This window comes from Buceros rhinoceros, unplaced genomic scaffold, assembly GCF_000710305.1.
Source record: "Buceros rhinoceros silvestris isolate BGI_N320 unplaced genomic scaffold, ASM71030v1 scaffold2657, whole genome shotgun sequence".
Taxonomy (NCBI): Eukaryota; Metazoa; Chordata; class Aves; order Bucerotiformes; family Bucerotidae; genus Buceros; species Buceros rhinoceros.
The window spans coordinates 93132-114725 of record NW_010420271.1 but is presented as its reverse complement, the minus strand read 5'-3'; the positions used below and the strand labels follow the sequence as shown (position 1 = coordinate 114725).

Sequence of the window (21594 nt, the reverse complement as noted above, 5' to 3'; positions counted from 1 at the left end):
CTCAATGAACTCCACAGGGAGACTATTTCACAGGTTCATGGCTTGAAAGCTTTTCCTGATCGCACTTGGCTCTGTTCCCCTTACTTACACGATATTAATTTCTAGCTATTGCCTGTAACTTCTGTTATCACAACTGGTAGGCTGGGGATTTTTTCTTCTTTTTTTTTTTTTTTTTTTTTTTTTTTTTTTTTTTTTTTTTGGTGCTATTTGTAAAGGAGAGGAATGAACAAACAGGAGGAACAGTGTTCTTGTCAGCAATGTGCTATAGCAAGGATCTGGTTCTCAACAGAAGCATTTCATGCTTTTTCATAGGTGCAACCATGGCAGAGTAATAGCCATTTTTTCACGGTGAACTTACCGAATTTGTGGCTTGGCAGAAAATTTCATACTTCAGTCCTTAGAGGACTGAAGTTTAGGCATGCATCAAAACTGGTTTAATTCTTTGAAATTGCTGAGCAACCATTGTTCTCATGGACTTCATTAGGAGAGCAAGGCCACCTGTAAGTAGCTATACATGGATTCTGCAACCTATTTTAAACTTTTAATGCACTTTTGACCAGCATCCTTTACCTTCTCTACAGTCAATTGAAAAATGAAACATTTGGCCATGTTCCAGACAAGAGCTCCATATGTATTCCCTCACTGAGGAGCCACAGTTACCTTCTGGTATTTTTAATACCCTGTGAAGTCCTGGCAGCACCTTAACCCCCTTCTGAGACTTGAAGAAACTGCACACCTCATCTACATATCTCCCTTGTACTCATTCTGGTCTCAGCCTGACCTCTGACTGACCACGAAGCCCACCTGAACTGGAGGAGACAATATTAGGGTTGTCCTGGTGCCTTGGGCTGTTCTGGCTGTCTTGCACCAGGGTTACACGGACAGATGAAACACGTGGAGAGTGGCAGGTCTTTCACAGCACACCAGGATCCACTGCCAAGATCCACCCACAGAGGGACTTTTCTGCATACGGAGTAGTCTGGTACTTCTTTCTAAAGCAGATCAGCTGGGCTGCCCCAAACCCATCCCTGACAGTTCTCCAGCAGATGAGTGAGGTGACGGTAACTCAGGCACACTTGTGGCCACTGCATCTAGAATCAGTGCTGTCTAGAGTGCTAGCAGACAATAAATATACCACCCTTTGCCAAGTCCTGCAGAATCCTGAAGACACAGGATGAAGGTACATCACCACTGTATCAATAAAACTATACTTTGGACCAGCCAGTATCTCTTTAACATTCTCTAAAACATCTCAATAAAAAACAAGCCATAATCTATAATAAACAGAAAAAATTAGGACAGATTCTCTCACAAAAAAATTACACGTTCACGAAATAATTACATCATTTTCTTGTTAATCACTGAATCTGTGTTTATAATTTGGTCAGATCATCCTGTAACCAGTCCGTAATCATGGCAGCCATCTCCTTGCTGGCATCTAGCACAAAGGCATGGCGGAGCCCTTTCTCACAAAGTCGGATGTCCCCGTCTGGAAAATCCATTTTGATCTCATCGTAGTAGTGCTGTGGACACCATCTGTCTCCAGTTCCATAGTAAAATATCAGCTAGAAATCAAAGCATATCAAATCATCAATTTGAGAAGGTACCGATGAAGCAACCAATATCCGAACAAAGAGCACTGAATTATTTGGAAATGAGTGATGCTTCTTGATCCAAGATACACTGTGAGGAATAGAAAACTGGTAGTTTTCATTGTTTCCAAGTCTGCAGTTGTGATGCAGCAGGTTAAATGGTCTGTGACTCAGTTTCCTCATCTATAAAACTGTGGAACACAATACAGGGTTAACTCTGAAAACAGAGATCTGCTGATGAAAGCCTGGCTGTCTTGTTATTATAGATCAGAACACCTAGCTGTCCATGGAGTCCACTCCTAACCAGGCAAGCTGCTGTGTTTTCCCCACCTACTAGCTGTGTTTTCCGTAGCTATGAGCTGTTTTCTGTGTTAGCTTTCCAGCTGTTTAGTCAAATAGCAGAATTATGTGTAAACTTGATGCTGTGTCCCAGGAGCGAACTACCATGGCTTTCTTCTGGATATACACTAAGAGGAAGTAGGAGGTTACTACAAATTTGGAGTAGCTCAGTCTTATTTGCATCTGTTAAGTGTCATCACAAACCACCTGCCTAGTCGGGGCCTTAGGTGGAGGAGAACCTGTTTTTCTCAACCCTGGTGTTAGATGTAAGCTAGAGGTGATTCACTCAGCCATGTCAGAATAACAGCAAATATGGTCGTTCTCAGAAGAAAAACTTTTTTTTTTTGCATGGAGAATTTTATAATCATAAGAATCTTAGAACCATAGCATGCTTTGGGGTAGCAGAGACCTTTAAAGATCACCTAGTCCAACCCCTTCTGCAGTGGGCAGACATCTTCAGATGAGGGACATCTTCAACTAGATCAGGGTGCTCAGAACCTGACCTGGAATGTTTCCAGGGATGGGGAATCTACCACCTCTCTGGGCAACCTGTTCCCATGTTTCACTGCCCTCATTGTAAAAAAATTTCTTCGTTAAACCTAGTCTGAATCTCCCCTCTTTTTGTCTAAAACACTGCCCTTTGTCCTATTGCAAGAGACTGTGCTAAGAAGACTGTCCGTCTCCCCAGAGCCTCCTCTCCTCCAGGCTGAACAACCCCAGCTCTCCATCTTACTTATCTTTGAGAAGTGCTGCCTGCATACAGCACTGGCACCTCCTGAAGATCAATGAGCAATTTTCGTCCAGGTAGAAATGCAGAACAAAAAATCTACCGAATTCCATTTTGTGTTGATCTTGCCCTAATAACCTGGTTCAACGACATACATGAAGCAGGTGCTACAGGGCCCACCCAAACATGAAAATCATAAATTCTAGGCAAACATCATCTTCAATGAAGTGTCTTTTCTCTGTCAGAAATACTGAATGTCCCTCTTTCCAAGTCATAATTTCTGCCCATTTTCATCTCAGCTTTGGATGCTATAGCTATGTTTTTCAATTTCTATAAAGTATTTGAAGGGTATTTGTCTGGGAGAAGGTAAACCCTATGGATTTAAACTATACAGGAACAAGATTAATGTCGAGGACTCTTTACACTAAAATTTTTGAATGCAGGTACCAGAAGGATGGTGATTGCTCAACATATCACACACACAGCTTGGCCCGACTCTATTGTTCTCATTTGTTTCACATTTCATTTCTATACTTCAGTGAATAACTGAGCAATGCTAACATAAATTAGGAGACAAGAAGTTTTCCTTTCATCACAAAAATCTTCAATTCCATCATTTTTGTAGTCATGTGGAATATAAATAAATGCACGCACTGGGGCAGAGGTGGGCTAAAAGCCCAGACTGTATCTCACAAAATGTTACAGGCTTTCGTCTAACTTGCTTTTCTCTTGTTGAGGCGTACCCAGATCTTGGGCATACCTGACTAATGGCTGTATCCAAAATACAGTATTATCTCAGTTGCATAGACACCAACCCAAGTTATAGTTCTATGTATAGGTGAAACACAGAACATAAACCATCCCATGCTAACAAACATTATAGGTTTCCTCTGTCACTCACGAATTGCTGGAAACAAGGTATGTCGTTTTCTTTAGCAGAAAATTACTTTTGATCTTGCCTTCAATTCATAAGTCACGGGATTTGACACACTAGCTAGTTGCACTAGCAAAAATTCTCCAAAAAAGCTAAAATAAAATGGCCAGCTGCATTCGGGCCTTTTGAAAGCCAAACAGCTGACTGAATGATGTTTAGCCCTGGGTTCCACTACCAGACTCAAAAGTAGATAGATACAAAATACAGAGATTCATAACACATAGACAGATACAAAATACATAGATAAAAAATAGACAGATATAAAAATAGATGAAAAAAATAAAGACAATGGCATTAAGAAAAAAAAGAAATGAAGCAGCTCCAGTTTAATGGAGTAGTCCCTGAAATTACTAGATTATTTTGATAGGCTGGTCGTAGCGTCTCATCACATGATCATTTAGAAAAAGAAGAAAAGTCATTTACATTTACAAACGTAGACAAAATACTTGGCTTAGTCTGCATGAACTGTGAAATGGGCTGTTCTCCAGGTAGGGCTGTATACTTGAGAGCTCACAGATTTGGAAACGCCAAACCAAAAGATTTATGTGCATTCTTAGTTTGCCTCTGGTATATTTGTGTTACGGTTTAATCCTTCACTCACGATCCAAAGGATCCTTGACTTGTTCGATGCACTGACAGGATGACATTCAGCTGATGAGCTGCTATTTGATAGCATATTTCATTTTAAATTTGGTGTGTGGTCTGAGGATTTATTTACTACATATTTCATGGTTTACGGACAGAACTTATTCTCTTACATGCATTCCTCTGGCATGCACCACTACAGGATTTTCATGCTCACATTTATTAATTTAGTTTTGCAACACCTTAGTGGGCATGTTTATCTCCGTTTTCCAGATGGAGAGCACAAAAATTAATGTCAAACTACATACAATAATTCGATAGTACGTAAGGTAGTCTGAAACTCCTAGAGCTGGTTTTCCAGTGTACGGAGCGTTACACAGTGTTGACTATGCTCGAAGGAGAGCACTCCCGGACTGCGTTTGTGGCTGCTCTGCAACACTGCCTGTCTGTCTATAAAACAGATTTCAAGGTCTTAAATGAGATACTCAGAAGGGTGAGGACAAACTGTCACCATCTATGAAAAACACTAAAGGCTTCACAAACTGCCCATGGTGGGTGGAAGTTTAGGGGCCTTTACCATGAAGCTATTCATTTTTATTTCATAGAGTTCCCCGTTTCTTTCAACAGGCATTTGACTTCTGCCACAAATGAGGTGGGAGTTCTGCATCCTGCTGTTCTCTTTCATTACACAGCATTTTTGGTTAATGAAAGAGGAAAAAGGAAAAGTGATGTTTTAATGAAAGACCACCTCTTAGTGCATACATAAAAGGCACCTGAATGAACATTAGTGCTTCCTACCTTCAAAATGTTTGGTAACGCAGTATCAACCGCTTTTAGCAGAGCCTGTCTATGCAGTCTACTAGACTTCAAGGAGGTAAAAAATCCCAGGTATTTTATGGGGCTCTGAGCAAACTCATCTAGCTGAAGATGTCCCTGCTCACTGCAGAAGGGGTTGGACTAGACGGTCTTTAAAGGTCTGTTCCAACCCAAAACATTCCATGATTCTACAGCTCTACATGTGGCACCTACATGTACTAGCAGCTCTGTTAGCACCTGTAGATCTGCAGCATTAGGCCTCTCTCCCTTAAGGGAATGGTGTAATGGAAAGAACTAGCACTGTCAGCTTCTGGCCAGAGGAACATGGCCTGACACCCTTCTGCTGCGTGTCACACTGGCAGTGTCCGGGACAGAAATCAGTGATTTAGTTTGGATCTATTGTGTATGTTTGAAGGAAATGTCATGTTTGTCCAGATTTACCATGCTTTGGTTCACGTTGTGGAGTAGTCCCGGTGTCTATGAACTCCTTTCAACTGAAACTGAGGCACAGATGGTCTGCAGGATCACACTTCGTGAGCTACAGTCACTAATGGACATTCAGTCCACAGGACCAGACAACTGTTGACTAAAGTTATAACCCTCTGAGATGCCTACATTGGGAACATCGTATCATTACCACCTACTATTTATCTCTACAGATTCTCTTCTATTGTGCTGTTCCTGTTTTTAAGGCAAACACAGCCAAAGCCGCCTGCTGAGAACAGGAAAAATAAGATTTTGGAAATTTAGGTTCTGTTCCAAGCAGAAAAGAGCAGAATATTTACCAACTACTGTCCTTGCTGTCTAGTTATTTGTCCAGTCTTTCCAAGGACAACTTCTCCTGTCTTGTCCCTTTTGGTGTCAGGTCTGCTCTACCACCCTTTAGCTCATTGTTTCAGCTCAATTCTCCTTACCAAGTAATTGCCAGCTTCCACAACTTCTGTTTCTTACTCTATTCCCACATTCTTGCTCTGTCAAGTCCAAATTTTAGTCTTCTGCTTTCTCTGTCCCATTCTAAGTCTCAATAGTCTCCTCAGTTGCTTTCCCCACCAGCATTTCTCCACTTTACCAGTCCAGAACCTCTATTCCCAGCCCTACTCCTCAAATATATCTCAAACTATCAGTTGTTCCTAGTGTCAGGGTTGGGTTCAGCTCAGCACAAAAACATCCAAATACAGGTAACTGTATTGAGGTGTTTACATGTGTACCAGGCATCCATATTCCCACCACACAGTCAGGAAGAATATACTCAATAAAGCCATTGGTGCTTAGAATGCTACTCAGCTGAAACAGCAGGTATCTACTCTAAGGTGGGTGAAGCTGCACTTCAGACTCCACTAAGGACTCAACTGCCTAAGCGTAGGTATCCACTGCAATTTGAGATGCTCTAGTTATTGGATGCATCTCCATGAGACTGGTAGGTATGACAGATTTTACAGGAGACCCACAAGTTTATGGCAAAACATTTGGAGGCCAGATAGGGATATTCCACAGTGCCCCAAATTAAACCAGATATCAATGTTTAAGGGCCAAATTCAACCTTGACTTCTTCAATTGACTTCTCTCGACTCTAATGGGGTCATCTGCACCTCTAATGCTTACAGTACCTGTAGATTCCTACAAGCAATCTCATACAGCATGATTCAGGTGCCGATGCGTAAGTATCCGGTAGTGTTAGGTTAACAGTTGGACTAGATGATCTTATGGGTCTTCTCTACCCTAATTGATTCTATGATCTCATGCTGCTTAAGACTGATATGCCAGCATATCCTGCTACAGACAGCTCATGTCTTATATGCCAGTTTTGCGTACGTAGCTTAAATCCACCACCTCATATAGCACCAGAAGCCTACCTTTGGCCAAAATAATGGAGCCTTTGGTTCTTCTTGTCTCCTCCTCCTCCTCTTCTCTGTTTACCCCTCATTCACTAGTTCCCCCTATACTAGCTCAGCACGTACCTCCTCTGCACTGAAATGAATAGCTTCTTTCTCCAAGCCAAGAATTTTTTTTTGAACCATGCATTTTCCCCTCAGCCTTATTTGTAGACATTGTAGAACTGAAATAAAAAAATAAAGCCAAGGTAGGTTAGACACTTGTGTCGTATATGCAAAAGAAGAATTTTACAACAGGAAGACTTGGGGAACTGTATTTGATGCTGCAGGTTTTGTCTGGATTTCACGTGGAGATGTTGGTGTGTGCATTCTGTGTGTCTGTGTGCTTATACCTGCCAATCTAAAAGTTCAACGTGCATGTTTCTTAACTGGAAACTCCCTAAGGAATTCAGAATGGTTTTTAAAATACTTCCCTCTTAATGGATTATGCAACAAAATCTAAAAACAGGATTGCAATTAAGGTGTAGATTTTCAGTGATCCAGATGGTGGTACAGGGCCTTTGAAACCTGACAGATACTTGACTGTCATTTGTGGCACTGCAGGTCTCCCTTTGGATGACAGAATGTCTGTGCTCTTTGCCTACACCACACACAGCCACAAAATGTAGAGATGCTGGGATGTTACCTATTTTCCTAATGTATTAAGACAGATTAATTTTAGACATATTTAAACAAATGTTTCCAGAATCCAAATGTTCTCATCTTAATTTTCCTATCAGGAGCTCTGCTACTGCAGCATGCAGGCAGGCATAATTAACAAACCACGAGTGAGTGGAGGCACATGGGATCTTCACGAATGGCAGGAAACGCTGATGTGCACTATAGGATTTGCATGGATCTGTAACGCACATATTTTCCTGCGGACTGTAAAGGCATCCTGAGTCAGCACAACCACTGCACCAGCACTGGAAAGCTGCTGCCAACCTAAGCATTCAAAAATGGTGAGTCAGCCCCCAAAATAATGAGACTAGCTTAAAAATAAACAGATTTACAAAACAATAAATAGAAGGATCTTTCTATTTTTCTTCTGGGATTAAGCTTTTCCATATTTGCACAATTTCATGTTTCTTCCATGAGGGTGAGAGGATTATTTTTTACTCTTTTGCAATATTGAATGCTGAGACTTTCGGGTATTCCTGACTCAGAAGGCAAATGGCATCTACTACTGGACATGACAAAGACTTTGTATGATTCCTGATGCAATGTCCTGCAAACTGACTAAAACATACGATGAGGGCAGAGCAAAGGGGATGTGGGTTATCTTTGCCAGCCATTTGAATACCATGTTTGAAACAGTTATGCAATTTCAAAGTTCCAAATAGTTTTAAAATAACAGCCTTGTTCTCACAAGCTGTTTTACCATTAAATCACTCAGAAGTTTTTTCAGCCTTAGCTTCTGTAAAATAAAACACAAGCCAGCGCAGGGCTCTGTCAGCCTAGTACCCGGTAGTATGGTATGTGTACTCAGACACTGCACAATGATGGCAGCTGCTAAGTAAACATCAGAAGAATCTGAGATTCGTATCAACAGGATGTTTACATTTTAAAGAGTTTCTAAGAAAATAATAAAGATTTCCTGCAGTTGACTCCATTGGCTCTTGTTTTAGCATGTATGACAGTTCACAGAAGTACAAATTAGAGAAAGATTTCTTTTATGCCTCTTCTGCAGCTGTCATAGGTCAACACTGAAAAACAAATCCAAGAAGTTAAAAATATTGATTGAGCTTTCTCTACCTCTCCAGAATTTGCTGCATGTCATAACAACTTTAGGATCTTATTACACGGGCAGGCACCAGCTGATGGTAGAGAGCGAAGGACTGGTCTCTGTGCGTATCAACTAGTGGCACATGTGCAAGCAAGACTGTACCAATGTCCTTGCTGAAATCCCTGTCTCCAATACATTCACTTCTTACCAGGATTACTCCCACCTGCATCCACTGGTTGAGACAGCAGCTTCTCACTGGGTGACACCTCTCAACAGTAACCAGAGAATAGCTTCATTTGCTCTTGGCTGAAAACTAGTTCAAAAGGCATCAGCCCAGAATTGAATTCAGTTTCAATCAAGGTTAATAGAAGATTACTTAGCTTCTCTGGAATTATGAAAGCATCTCCACTTTATCCTCCCAAAAGAATAGTAAAAACGACATGAGAACAGACTGTTTTGGGACAAGTTGGTGGTTTTTTGTTTGGTTTTTTCTTTTTTTTTCTTTTTTTTTTTGACTTGTGTTAGTTGTTCCTTGGCTTTACTAATCAGTTTCTGGGAAGAATTTAAAGAGCTAGCATTGTCCTAGGAAGCCCTAAATGCTTCAGGATCCAGTTCTTCAAGATACCATCTCTCTGCCCTTGTGATTCTGCCATGGTTGAGATCAGCTGGTTTGATGGCAAGGTCTTTGGAACTTACTCCTCAGCTTGTTTCACCAGAACTGTGATTTTTCAACTTTCCAAGGGCAGCATGGAGCCAAACTTTTCTTCTGCACCATTTTGAGAAGAGGCAGGTGACAATCTGAGGTACACAATGCCATTTTTAAATGCTAACCTTCAGTAAAGGTGTAACAAGTACTTCAAGTATTTGTGGTGATTTTATTTAACATGACATGGCCAGTATCGTTAAACCAACATAAATTATAAACAAAACCATCCTTCCTGTCTGGAAAAGGAGTGGAGAAACATTTTACTTTCACAGAAATTAGAAGGCAAGCCCTGAGACACTGCCAGACACAGTGGTTACTTTGCACGTGATTCCAGATGCGTTACTCCTCTCCCTGGTGTCAGGTGCAGTGTTCTACCAAACGGGCAAGGTGCAGTCTCCCTGTTTTCATGCCTTTGTCAGTGTTAACTGGAAATATGGTAAACCAAGGAAGGGGAAAGAGCTTCTCTTTAACTTTGGTGCAGTTTGTTAGCAATGCTAACGGCTGCTCCGCCTGTAGATCCAAGGGATCAAGCAAGGTCGTTTCTATTTCCACTTCTCACAGATAATGAAGGGTCAAATTCAATGCGAAGTAAAAACACACTTTTAAAAAGGATGCACAGGATTTAACAACAAACCAGGGAGATCAACTTATTTATACTATCCATGTTACTTTTAAAGACTTAAAAGCATTTTTGAGGGTATATATTTAGATGTGTCAGGAACATGAATATTTCAGAAGTCAAGTCTGTATAAATTCCAAAATAAAAACAAACAGACCTGAAACCACTATTTAAGCAATACTATTACTGGGCCAGAGTCTTCCAGTCATATTTACTGCAAACAGTATTTCCCTCTGAATATCAGCCTGACCCTATTTATATTCAGCGGGACTTTATCTAAAGTGAACCAGTCAGATCTCTCCTGCATCAGCATCTGGCTGTAAATGGCAATGGTGGTCACTGCTGTGGAATGAGCTCCGTGGCAGAGGGGGGAAGGTAAGCAATTAAGGGGTAGTAAGGGCTGGACAGTAACTTTTAAAGTATTCTTCAGAAGGCTGTCTTTGCTCGTTGTGTGTAGCACACACCTTACGTCCATCCTCCAAATCCTGGAAATTATTGCTTGAACGATGGTAACAGGAGCTCCGTGACAGAGTGAAGTATCACAGATAAGTATATTGTAGTACATTGAATTTTTTGAATGATCACTGGGATCCTTTTTGACTGAGGAGGGAAACTGCTGATCCCAATGAGGCATTCTGGGCACTTCAAAGAGAAGGTTGTTCTTTTGGTTAAATGACCCAGGCATCCAAATCCCCAAGCACATCTGCAACTTCCCTAACTTCAACTCTGCACCTCCACGGAGTGTGAGCCAAAAAGGATGTGACAACAGCCAAAAAAGATGTGTTCTTGGCTCAAGAGAGCACTTTACACCTATTCAGATGGAGTGTTTGGAAGGTAGGCAAGCAACTCACTCAAGCTGTGGGCAGGCAGAGTATTTGTAGTATTCTTTTAACCACTTATCTTCAGATCATGCTCCTCTCACTGGGAATAATTATTAAACCCCTAGGGATGCCTACAGAGATTCAAATAAAAACACTGGGCAGCATCAAAACAGCTGCTTCGGGGGTCAAAATCGTTCTTGGTTGCTCGGTTTTAAAAATTTTCTCTAGCAAAACAAGTTTTCCGAAGAAAAACCTAGCACTTTCCTGTGGAAAGGAACTACTTGATTTTTGCAATTTTAATTCTAAGTTTCTGTGTATCATTGTTTAGTTGATATTGTTCAAGAACACATTTCTATAGTATTATTGGTGTGATATAAACTTGTCTTTACTTTAAATTCTAATAATTGGAATAAGCAAAAATGAATTTCTTCTCCACTTAACCATCTATAAATGGGTGGTTACAAGCCAGCCACTATAGAGACTACCTCAATCCCAGTAAAAAAAAGGTTCACGTGTCCATAAATCTATACTTTTTCCCATCTGATTAAAAATTAGTCTTCTCAGACAACAGATTTTTTTTCATCCTCGCGTCTCTTCAGAGAAACTTCAGATGTTTCCTGTCTTTTTCCTTACAGAATCAATACATCTGCTACACCAAACCACTGGCAAAACTAAACTCAAGGAGCATATACAACTTCCATGGTTTAATATGCTAACCACAAGAATCAGGATTTTCAGTAGTTGGAGCAAATGACTTACGGTCTTAAGAAATGATAAACAACTATGGGAAGTTCACTGCCAAACTGATTCAAGGCTTCCTGAAGTCTGTGGGAGCTCTTCCACTGATTTAGATGAGCTTCGAAGTAGATTCTACGCTTAAAAATAGGGCTATTGTGTATTACACATGGAGTAATCTACAAAATATATCGCAATAAAAATAAAACATAAGGGGTGATTTTTTTAAACAATATTTCCTCTGTAACCACCCTAATTTTATCCTTTAATGCAATATCTTCTTGATTACAACAGGTTTATAAGCTTACTTAGAGAAAAAGAGTCAATAAGGCTGTTTTAAAATAAAGTGATGAATGTAGCACAATGCAGACTTAAAAAGTTAAGTGCTGTAGAGAGCGTCTATATGGAAAGATCATTGTCTGTCACAGGCATGGTAGTGAATGCCTAAGACAACCATTTTCCCTTTCTTTTTTTAATTTTTATTCTATTTTGTAAAAGCTCTGTGATGCTCAATACTGACCCACCTTTTAAGAATACAAAATTACACCCATTTCCTCTGTGCAAGAATTACAATAAACTTCTTCAAGTGCAGGAGTGTCTTTGCCTCCAGTTTCTGTGAGGAAAGGGAGTTGGTGTTATTACAGTGAAAGAACATAGCTCAGCTGATGATACTTAACCATCAAAGCTGAGCAAATCTTCTACCAGTATTCCCTACCTTGTCTGTTTGGGTTTTTTGATTTAACACAACTCCCCGTGTCACTGCAGTAAGAAGCCTACGTTCATGTACTGCTTGATCCAGATGCTTCAGAACCGATATTTTAAATGCTCTATCACATATTTCTTTGTTAGGAGACAGGTCTCATTCCTCCTTATACAGTTCCACTATTTAATGTACACGACTTCAGTCTTTAGGAGATTATAAGTGAAATACCACACTTAATTATCCAAACAATATTCCCGCTCCCATTCTTTCAACATAAATCTGAGCAATTAGCATTGTTACACTAAGAATCTGGGGTCCGGAGCTGAAGTTTCTCCTGGTCTCTAACTAGTAATAATTATAGTTAAATCTGGGCATGGAAAGATTGGAATAATTTAGTGTCTCTTCTTTTTTCTTCTTCAGATCACAGAATGCAAATAAGATCCAGAAATAACTTTTCGATTCCACAGCAGCTGGCAAAGTCAGGTGTTAAGATTGGCTTTTAGTATATGATCACAGTGACTACGAAACTGTATAAATTTTTTGTAGTTATAGCTTGCCAGTTCTATAGCAACTTGGCCTATAATTCCTATTTTTATAAACTTCCAACCTTTATAAGTTAAGCCCATTTTTATTGTCAATAGACTTCAAATTTAACCTAATGCCAACTCAAAATTTTTTCCTTGATTCTTACATTCCCAAAAATTACTAGAAGATGAAAAAAGAGAAGCATTTAGCTTCATTTTTAGACCTGCTTTTTCTTCAGTTTGCCAACTGCTTATAGGCTTGCTTCAGCTTTTTGTTTTCTTGAGTATGTTTGCCACTTCAAAGGAATGAGGACATAGAAGAATCAATAAAAGAAAGTTACACAGGTTTAAAAAAGCTCCTGCCTGCCAAGGCCATGCTTAGATTGACAGAGTCAACAAAAGCACAGATGAAGCAGACTAGGACACCTGCAAACTCTTACTGTTGGCTATGGGCCTTCATTCAGTACAAGAAGTAAGTATTTTTGGAACGTGAAGCATCTGAGTAGACCACCTGAAGTCACTGGAGATGCAGCTGATTGTCACTTCTACTGTGAAACAAGATCCAACAAAGCTTTAATGCTTAACTTCAAGCATGTGCGCTTCTGATTAAAATTTCCAAAAGCATCTGAAGTCCCACTTCTACAAACTCTTCACTTCTGTACCCTAATGTGGTAACCTGCAGTCTTACCCTCAGTTTCAGGGCACTAATAGGCTTTACCAGCCTTTCCTGGGACCTCGACCCATGCTCCCTGCCTGTGGGTGCAGAGTCTCCATCTCTGTCCTTCGCCTTTAGTCTCTGCCTCTCAAGCTACATTGTAGGAGTATGTGACTCCAGCTCTGGCCCTGCGTCCTAGATTGACATGGGACCTACATTGTGAATGCTGTCAGCTTGTTGTCTGGATGGATCCTACCTTGCAGCTTGCCTTCTATCATGTTTTGGCCATGCCTCCTGAATGGACTTTGGACCCATGTTGTAGCCTTGTCTCTATTCCTGTGTCTGGTGCTCCCTCCTTTTACTCCTGGATTCTCTAGAGGGACACTGGACCTGGTCCACTGCTTTGCCTTGTTTGGGATGGTCAGTGGAGCCTGTTACCTTACCTTGCCTGGGTGCCGTGGGACTGTATGTCACCTCTTGGTGAGGGCACTGTCTGTGCTGGGGTCACCCTCAGCTCCTGGCTCCCTTTCCCTCAGGGAACGAGCAAACAAACTCTGCAGCTCCCTGACACTCAGAGAGGTGATTCAGTCAGCAAAATTAACTCTTTTCCTCAAATTCTTTGGGCTTTGGATCAATCCATGGAAAGATGTGTTTAAGACAAAACAGAGTATTTGCAGTCTGCAAGATCAGCCCTTCAGTTTCTTCACTGAGATTCTCCCCAAAATGCAGAAGAACTTTGAGTGCTCTGCAACAAAAACATGAAAAACTAGGCTTGCCTAGCGCAGTGTTCTTTCTTCACACGTGCCATTTCAACTCCTTTAAAAAAACTAGAACTGAGACATCTGAACATACCTTTCAGAGCGCAGAGAAGGCAAATGGGATAAGTAAAAAATAAATAATTTTTCAGCCAAAATAAGACAGACAGGTTTGTAAAGTGAACTTCATACCGTGTTGATTTACAAGGCACAAAATAAGACAGACAGAGCTCTAGGACTTCTGTCCTAGAAAATTCCATTCTCCAAGGAAAATCTCTGCCAGTACAAAGTGCTGGAATTATTCTTCCAGCGAAAAGATAGGGATGATATAAAAGTATGGAGGGAAGAAAGGGGACACAGTAGAATAATATGTTATACTGACTATCTACTCACACAGAGGCTACACCACTAGTAGTTTATTAAATGTGAGTTTTCTGGCTCATAAGCCATCTGGAACTGTTTGACCACGGCCATCCAAAGCAGGGTGACCACAATGAAATTCCAATTAGGGACAGTTCCTGGTCTGTGCCAGCCACGCAATGCAGATGGTACATGTTCTGCTTGACCTGTCTAGCAGCAAAATCAGAGGATTTGGTCAATCAGACTGCACTCATGTCCTAGCCAGCTATCTGCCTGTCTGATTAGGACCCAGGCCTCACTGGGTACATCATCTCAGGCTTAGCCAGAACATAGAATGGTTCTCCTTCACCAAGAAAAACATAGCAGATGGGATACCACATCTGATAGTGGTGAATGCTACATCTACAGAAGTATGGATCAATGACATTTTAAGGATCAGTGACCCCTTTAATAGCTTCTCCAAAGTCAACAGAATGACACTAGCAGAACCAAGCCTGCTGAAATTCTGGTTTAGCACAGATATAACTGGATGTAACATTTCCTCATAAAAGCTCTGAAGATTACATTGTTACCTTCTTTAAATTTTGCTTTATGGTTGTACTGTCTCTCTCCACAACCTTCATCATTTCTTGGCTTGCCATATACAAGATGTTGGCTGCAGAAAAAGAAACAAGCAATTCCGTGAGTACGTAGCAAATCTTTTAGAGAAAACAATATGGGCCCAACCCTGCAAAAAGGCAACTAGAGCAGTCATCATCGTGACTATCCTACTGAAAAGAATCCTACTGACAGAAACAGCAGAATTTATTTCACCCTCCCATTAATTAATTTCGTAATCACTGGAAAGGGAAATTTGGAACATAATTCCATCTGTCTTAGAGACTTTTGAATCAGCTCATGGTGATGACTCTCCCTCTCCTGACCAGAGAAGGAACTTTGATGACTAGCTTTCACTACACACTTCTAGAAAAGTAAAGGTAAGCATGATACATCACCCAAGAAGTGTTTGCAAGAGTGGGTTTTTACATACAAATCATACATTAAAAGGCATTATTAATCAACAGATTATTAAATTATTGACCTTCAATATGCAAGTCATTCAAACAGTCAACATAATAAATAATAAAAATAATGGCAAATAGAAGTGTAATTGAAAACTGCAGTCTTGCATAATATTGATGGTACTTACCTGGACAGGACTGGTCTGGACACCAAAAGTCTACGTCTTACTTTTCTGGAATGTAAAGTATTAAAAATGGCCTAGTGCAATTTATTGTGAGTTGGTCTGAAAGATACTGACTCAGAGATACAAATGACTGAGTCTAATGTTTGGACTCCTAATTAGAAGCAGTGTAATTTTATGTGGTGTTGAGTTGGGGCGGGTCCCATGTAGTTAGACAGCAGTGGGAACTAAGTACTTCTGAGATGTGAGTCAGTTTGCCTGGATGCCTAAATATTCATAACTTCAAGCATTTTTACACAGAAGGATCACACTGTGTCCACCTAGACTGGCTTCTGTTACAACAGAACCTACAGAAGCTTGGCAAGACATTTCAGTGCACAGTCCAAACCGTGGCTTTGAACAAGCACATACCTCTCAGACTGAGTTTTGCAGCTAGAACAAACCTCATGTATTCAGCTGCAGAATCAAGAGGTGCTACAGGGCCATCAATGTTGTACTATGTCTGCAGAAAGTGAGAGGTCCTCCAAAGGGTGTTCAGACTTACCCAGTTTTAACAGGGGCTATCCATTTTGACATCCATCACTGCTGCACTGAAGAAGTGTGAGGATATCACTAACCGAAGAATTAGCCCTTCTTTCACCCCCTCCTTCCTTCCCCGTCAGCTTACTGTGCTATTAAGGTGGCCAAGCCTCTCCTGTCCTGACCATTCCAAGCCTCTCTGCTTGTTAGATCACAGAGACATTCATGACTTATACGTGGGAATGAAGGGCAATATTCTTTCCCTTTATCACCAGGCTATGAAACTAAATGGCCAAATTACTTCAAAGCATTTCAGTTTCCAGGTACTAGAATCACTGAAAATATTCTGAAATACTAAATCCTTTCCTTAAGAACAGGAGAAAATGGAAAGACTGACAATCTAAAAAAAATCTTAACAAATGAAATTTTGTGCACAAATAGTTAATGACAGTGTTGGGTCTGATACTGCGCTGAGCCGGGTGTTACACACTTTCACGATGTGTGATAGGGAGGAAATGGCAATCACACAGGTCTTTGGTGGTGACCAAAACATGAAGTTGGCTGAATTCCAGCAGTGCTCTAAGGAAACAGTACACCACTGGAGAGATGAGTGATGGCTCCAGAGATCAAATGTTAAAAGACAAAGCAAGGGATTTCAAGCGAAAAAAAAAAATCCTAGAAAGCAGTATGTACTTCTGAGCCAGCCAAAGATACAGTTCAGTTATATGCCTGCAGAGCTGTCTTCTTCAATTATATGTTGAACACACTCAAATGCTGAGTGCAAGTTCTTCCTTTCCTAGACAAGATGAAAGGGTTGCAGATGTGACATCATATAGACAATCCAGCGTATTTGCTGCTCCCACCCTGTTCTACTGGGAAGAGAGGCCTCTGTGCAGTTTTGTGTCTAGTGAGCCTCTCATCTATTCCTGTGGTGCAGCTGGCAAGTCTGTCCATCTTTAGCACTGTTAGGTTCACACCCGGACTGACATCGGTCTTCTTTTTCACAATTCAGTTCCAAACACTGATGTGTTATACAGCTTTCTTTTTAGAAGGACACTCATCTTAGAACGGACCTTCAAAAATCACCTAGGAAAACTTTAAATGAGAGGTATGAAAGCCAATGAGGAATTTCATAGGCATTTAATTAATTCCAGATTGGTTCCTGTTACTAATGTGACAAATTTAATGGTCTAAACTCCTACCTATAAATGAAAGTATCTGTCAAAAGCACTGCTTTGTGTCATAAGGAAAAGCAGAACATGGAGAGCAGTCTTTGCTACCCTAGGTGCCGGTCCTTCAGGTGATGGATGTGGCTTACGAGATATCACAAAGCTGTAAGTGCAAGAGCCTGGATTTGGCAGGGTGTCTGTGGCAACAGCCCTTGTACCCAACCTGTTACATGAGGATTTTAGTATGCCAGACCTTCATTTTCCAGTCCAGAACAAGGTTCTTTTTAGTAGGAGAACATGGTGGATAGCCTACCTGCAGTCAGAACTTTTGCCATTGCCTTGCCGCATCAGCAATGGATGGTAGGCAGGGATGAAAATACTAGTGGCCATCAGTGCGGAACCAGATACATATTGGTTCCTTCAACATGACTGGGATTCGGCAGGCAGCTCTCCACCTCCAGTTCAGTCAAACAGTAAAAGTGGGACCAACAAGTAGCCCTTGCTCCCTTTCTCCTATCTTACTGATTTCGCTATCCTACCTCTTGTTTTTTGTGGATTCTGTTAATATTTCTGAGTTGCTCATGAGTTTTTTTCAGTACAAAAAAGAAAAGTGGAATGCACGCTTAGTAAACTTAGACTAGTCATGAAGATCTTAAAAGTAAAACTCCAAGACAGCAAAGGCAGTAATAACAGTACTTTAAAAGGAACCGTCCCTGAAGGCTTGTGCACTGCGCAAGAGAGGGAACCAGGAAGGCAGGATTAAGCTAAACCGGATGAGTGGCAAGGTTCAAGAGTCTATTTCGACCAAACAGAAATCCTTCAAATTTTGGAAACATGATCCTAGGGAAGCCAATAAACAGGAACTTAAACTTCAGCAGGCGTTAAGTAAGAGGAAATTGCAAAGAGCAAAAGTAGGTTTCCAAGAACAAACATAAAAAGATTTAAAAATAAACAACAAAATATTCCTTAGGTATATCAGAAACAAGAGGCCTACCACAGAATTTGTACAGGCTAAGGGAGTAGCTAAAGAAGATAATTACACTGTTTGGAAGCTAAATGACTTTCCACTTTCCGACTTTCCTGTTCAATATATTCTGGAGGTTTCTGTTCTCTATACTCTTCTTCTGGCAATAACAATTTCTCTTTGGGTAGTGAGGTATCAAGAAGTACCAACAGTAAAGAATACAGACTATATCAGGGCTAGAAGGTACCTTAAATACAGAATTGCTGAGCTGGTAACAACCCTGCTATGTAAGAACCCCCTGTCCTGTGGCTTGGAGAGTAGAAAATCCTGTCTAATCGCTACTGATTTTACAAAAGAAAATAGCATTTTACTGATCTATAATTTCTTGAACATTTTAACAAACACAACCATATGACAACAATTACCGGTCTTCACTGTTACATTTCACACAATAAACTTTGGTTGAAATTAAACAGCTGTAAAATGAAAGGTTGCAATGTGTTAAGAAACAGTCTGGAAGCAAAGAAAAATATGAGGATAAAATTAGATTAGTTGGTTTTCATCACAGCAAAGAATAAGGTCTAGATTCATCACAAAACCAAAAAAGTAGTGATTACTACTAAAATCTATAAATAATAGTTGAACACACCTGGTGATTTGATAATTTCTGGAGTGGGTTAACTAACCTCTCAAGATGACTCTTTTTTTCAGTGATAAGGCCTTTAGACCTTAACTTGATTTAAGTCCCTAAACTGAGGTGGGATGAATCCTATGATTCTAGTCCAGCTTCATATTAAAATAATGGGCAAGTTATTTCTTAATGATCTGCTTAATAAATAAGTAGTTTATTGATAGCACTTGCACAGGACACAATACTAGTCAGTTTGTGAGAACCAGGCAGTGAGAAATGTGAAAGAGATGTAAAGAGTACAGAGAAAACTTCAACACACTAACAAATGAAATTCAAACAGAAGAAATGGTAAGCAACATACCTGCAGTAACCGCCCCCAAATATTATTCTCCCTTGCAAGCTTCTAAATTAGTGCAAAGAATGGAATCAGAAACAACAGACCCCTAATATGACTGGTGTTCACTGCGCACATTTACTCAAAATTACAATCATAAGTTCATTACAATCATTACAACCGTAAGTTTAGGAAATCATAAGTTTCCTAAATAGTAGGAGGATGATGACACAGAATTCTGCAGAACCATTACAGAAATCACACAACGTAATCATAGTGAAGAACTGCATATGCCGCCAGCCACACCCTCTGTGGGACACTGCAAAACTGCGAATGGTGATGAAAAAGTCGAAGAAATACCGTTATATTTTTCCTCTCTTACAGCATAACACAACACATTAAGATGCAAAACAATAAAAGGAAGTCCTTTTTTCATGTCATATGCAATTAACTACAGACCTTACTGCCACAGGAAACTGATAAGCACAGGTATTTGCTGCACTCACATTTAATATTATTGTCCTCAGCTGCAATATAACTAAACACCAGTAACTTATAATCCTTGTACTTAATTTAGGTACAGAACAACTTGGCTTCTTAAGGAATGACAGCATTCTCCTCTCCCTGTTCCCTAACCACTTCTCTTAGCTTGCGAAGGTTGTTTTGATCCTGTCTGTCTCCACAGCTACTGAATAGTAAAGGAATGAAGAGGAGACTGTTACAAAACCCTACTAGCTACATCCTTCCAGTTTAAAAAATTCTCCTGAATCCTATTTTCCAAAGTCACAGATCTGTCTAGCAGTTTTTTCAGATATGTCGTATTTCCCAAACTTTGTCATATGAAGACAATGGGAGACAGGCTAAAAATCTTTATTAAACATCCTAAATCTACGGCTTCCCTCTAATCCACGTTATGCTGTAAGATGTTCAATGGCTATAAAAAACTATATTGAAAGAGATACCATTACAGAGCAGGAATAGTAACCTTCTCTCTTGCTGCTGTGTAAATGTCATAATGGGCTTCTTCAGAAAAGCTGTTTTTCTCAAAAGCTAAGTCACAAGTCCAGGGAGAAATCTCTCTGCCATTTCCTAATGCTATATTCTGCTAACCTGGGCACTTTTTTGAAAATTTAGTTCTCTTCTTTCACAAAAAAGGCTGTTTCTATTCTGTTTCTTTATTTCATGAACACTGAGATGCTTTTTCAAAGTAACTCAGAAGAATTTGCTCACTTTTTGTGTGTAATGAGAAAGCCATCCCATTTCTAAAGCCTCCCAGGGACTGTTACTCGGAGCATTTCAGCAGTTGCGAAAATCGGTTTGTGAACTGGGCACAACCAGAAGCTGAGACACACAAAACAAACGGCCACTCAAATCTTTTACTGGGCTATGCAGAGGATGGTTGTCTCGCTCAGTGCTTGTTACCTGCTGTTACAGCCTCTGGAAAGACTTCCAATGCCTGCTTTAATGGAAAATCTCTAAAGATTCATAGAATCATTACCAAGAGTTCTGGAAAAGCGTTTATTGGTTTTGATCATCACGATTTCAAGTACAATATAAAATGCAACCTAGAGCCCACGTGCTGCATTTCCTGAGTGACAAAGCTGTCTTACCCAGATGTGCAGAATGAGTCACCGCACAAACTGAAGCACAACCAGGAGTCTGCAGGACCCTGGATCAAAATGCAGTCATGGGCTGTGAGGAAGCTGGGTCAGAACTGTGACCTTGGTGTTCATGCTGAAGTTATGGTGACTTTGTAGCTTCAACCCACTTGGCATTCACCACGACATCTCACTACTTGTTAAAGAGAGAAATATCTGGGATTTAGTAAAGGCAAAGCAAGATTGAAGTTAGTATTCCGAAAAATCATTACATGTGAAAGACAAGACTGAATGTGGGACGAAAGGTCAGCAGGCCTGGAATTTTTGTGGACTATCACTGAAGTCCTCTGAGACCCTGTGCAAATTACAGAATCTGTATGTCTCACTTTCCTCATTTTAAAAACATGCTTCAGGCTGCTACGACAATGAGGTGGTTTTCATAGACTGTCTTAAAAATACCTGAAGTGAATTGTATTGTGTAAACATAATGATTACTAATTAGTTCTTGAAAAATATATTTCTTCAGCCATAATGAATTTTACAGTGCCAAATTTAACATGTCCCTTAGAATTGCCCATTACTACCTTGGCCACTGCATTTTACAGTGAGCAAATAACAAAAAGTCTTCAAAGCTGTCAGATGAAATCATCAGATACAGAGCTAAGGGCTAGAGTGTAAATACCCAAAGTCAAGATGCAGCTCTGTGAGAAAACTGTTCTGTTGAAATT

General features: G+C 40.3%; 1 protein-coding gene across 2 annotated transcripts in view; it reads right to left on the bottom strand.

The window, feature by feature from the left end:
* Positions 1–1373: 1373 nt before the first annotated feature.
* LOC104496152 (chromosome unknown open reading frame, human C2orf43) overlaps positions 1374–21594 on the bottom strand; it is a 99298-nt gene continuing 79077 nt past the window's right edge. For both annotated transcript variants that reach the window (XM_010139232.1, XM_010139233.1), the window contains 3 exons: positions 20184–20202; positions 15041–15135; positions 1374–1565 (listed from right to left, as the gene is read on the bottom strand). In XM_010139232.1, coding sequence (XP_010137534.1) covers positions 1374–1565; positions 15041–15135; positions 20184–20202 — 306 coding nt within the window. The remainder of the gene's footprint in view (positions 1566–15040; positions 15136–20183; positions 20203–21594) is intronic.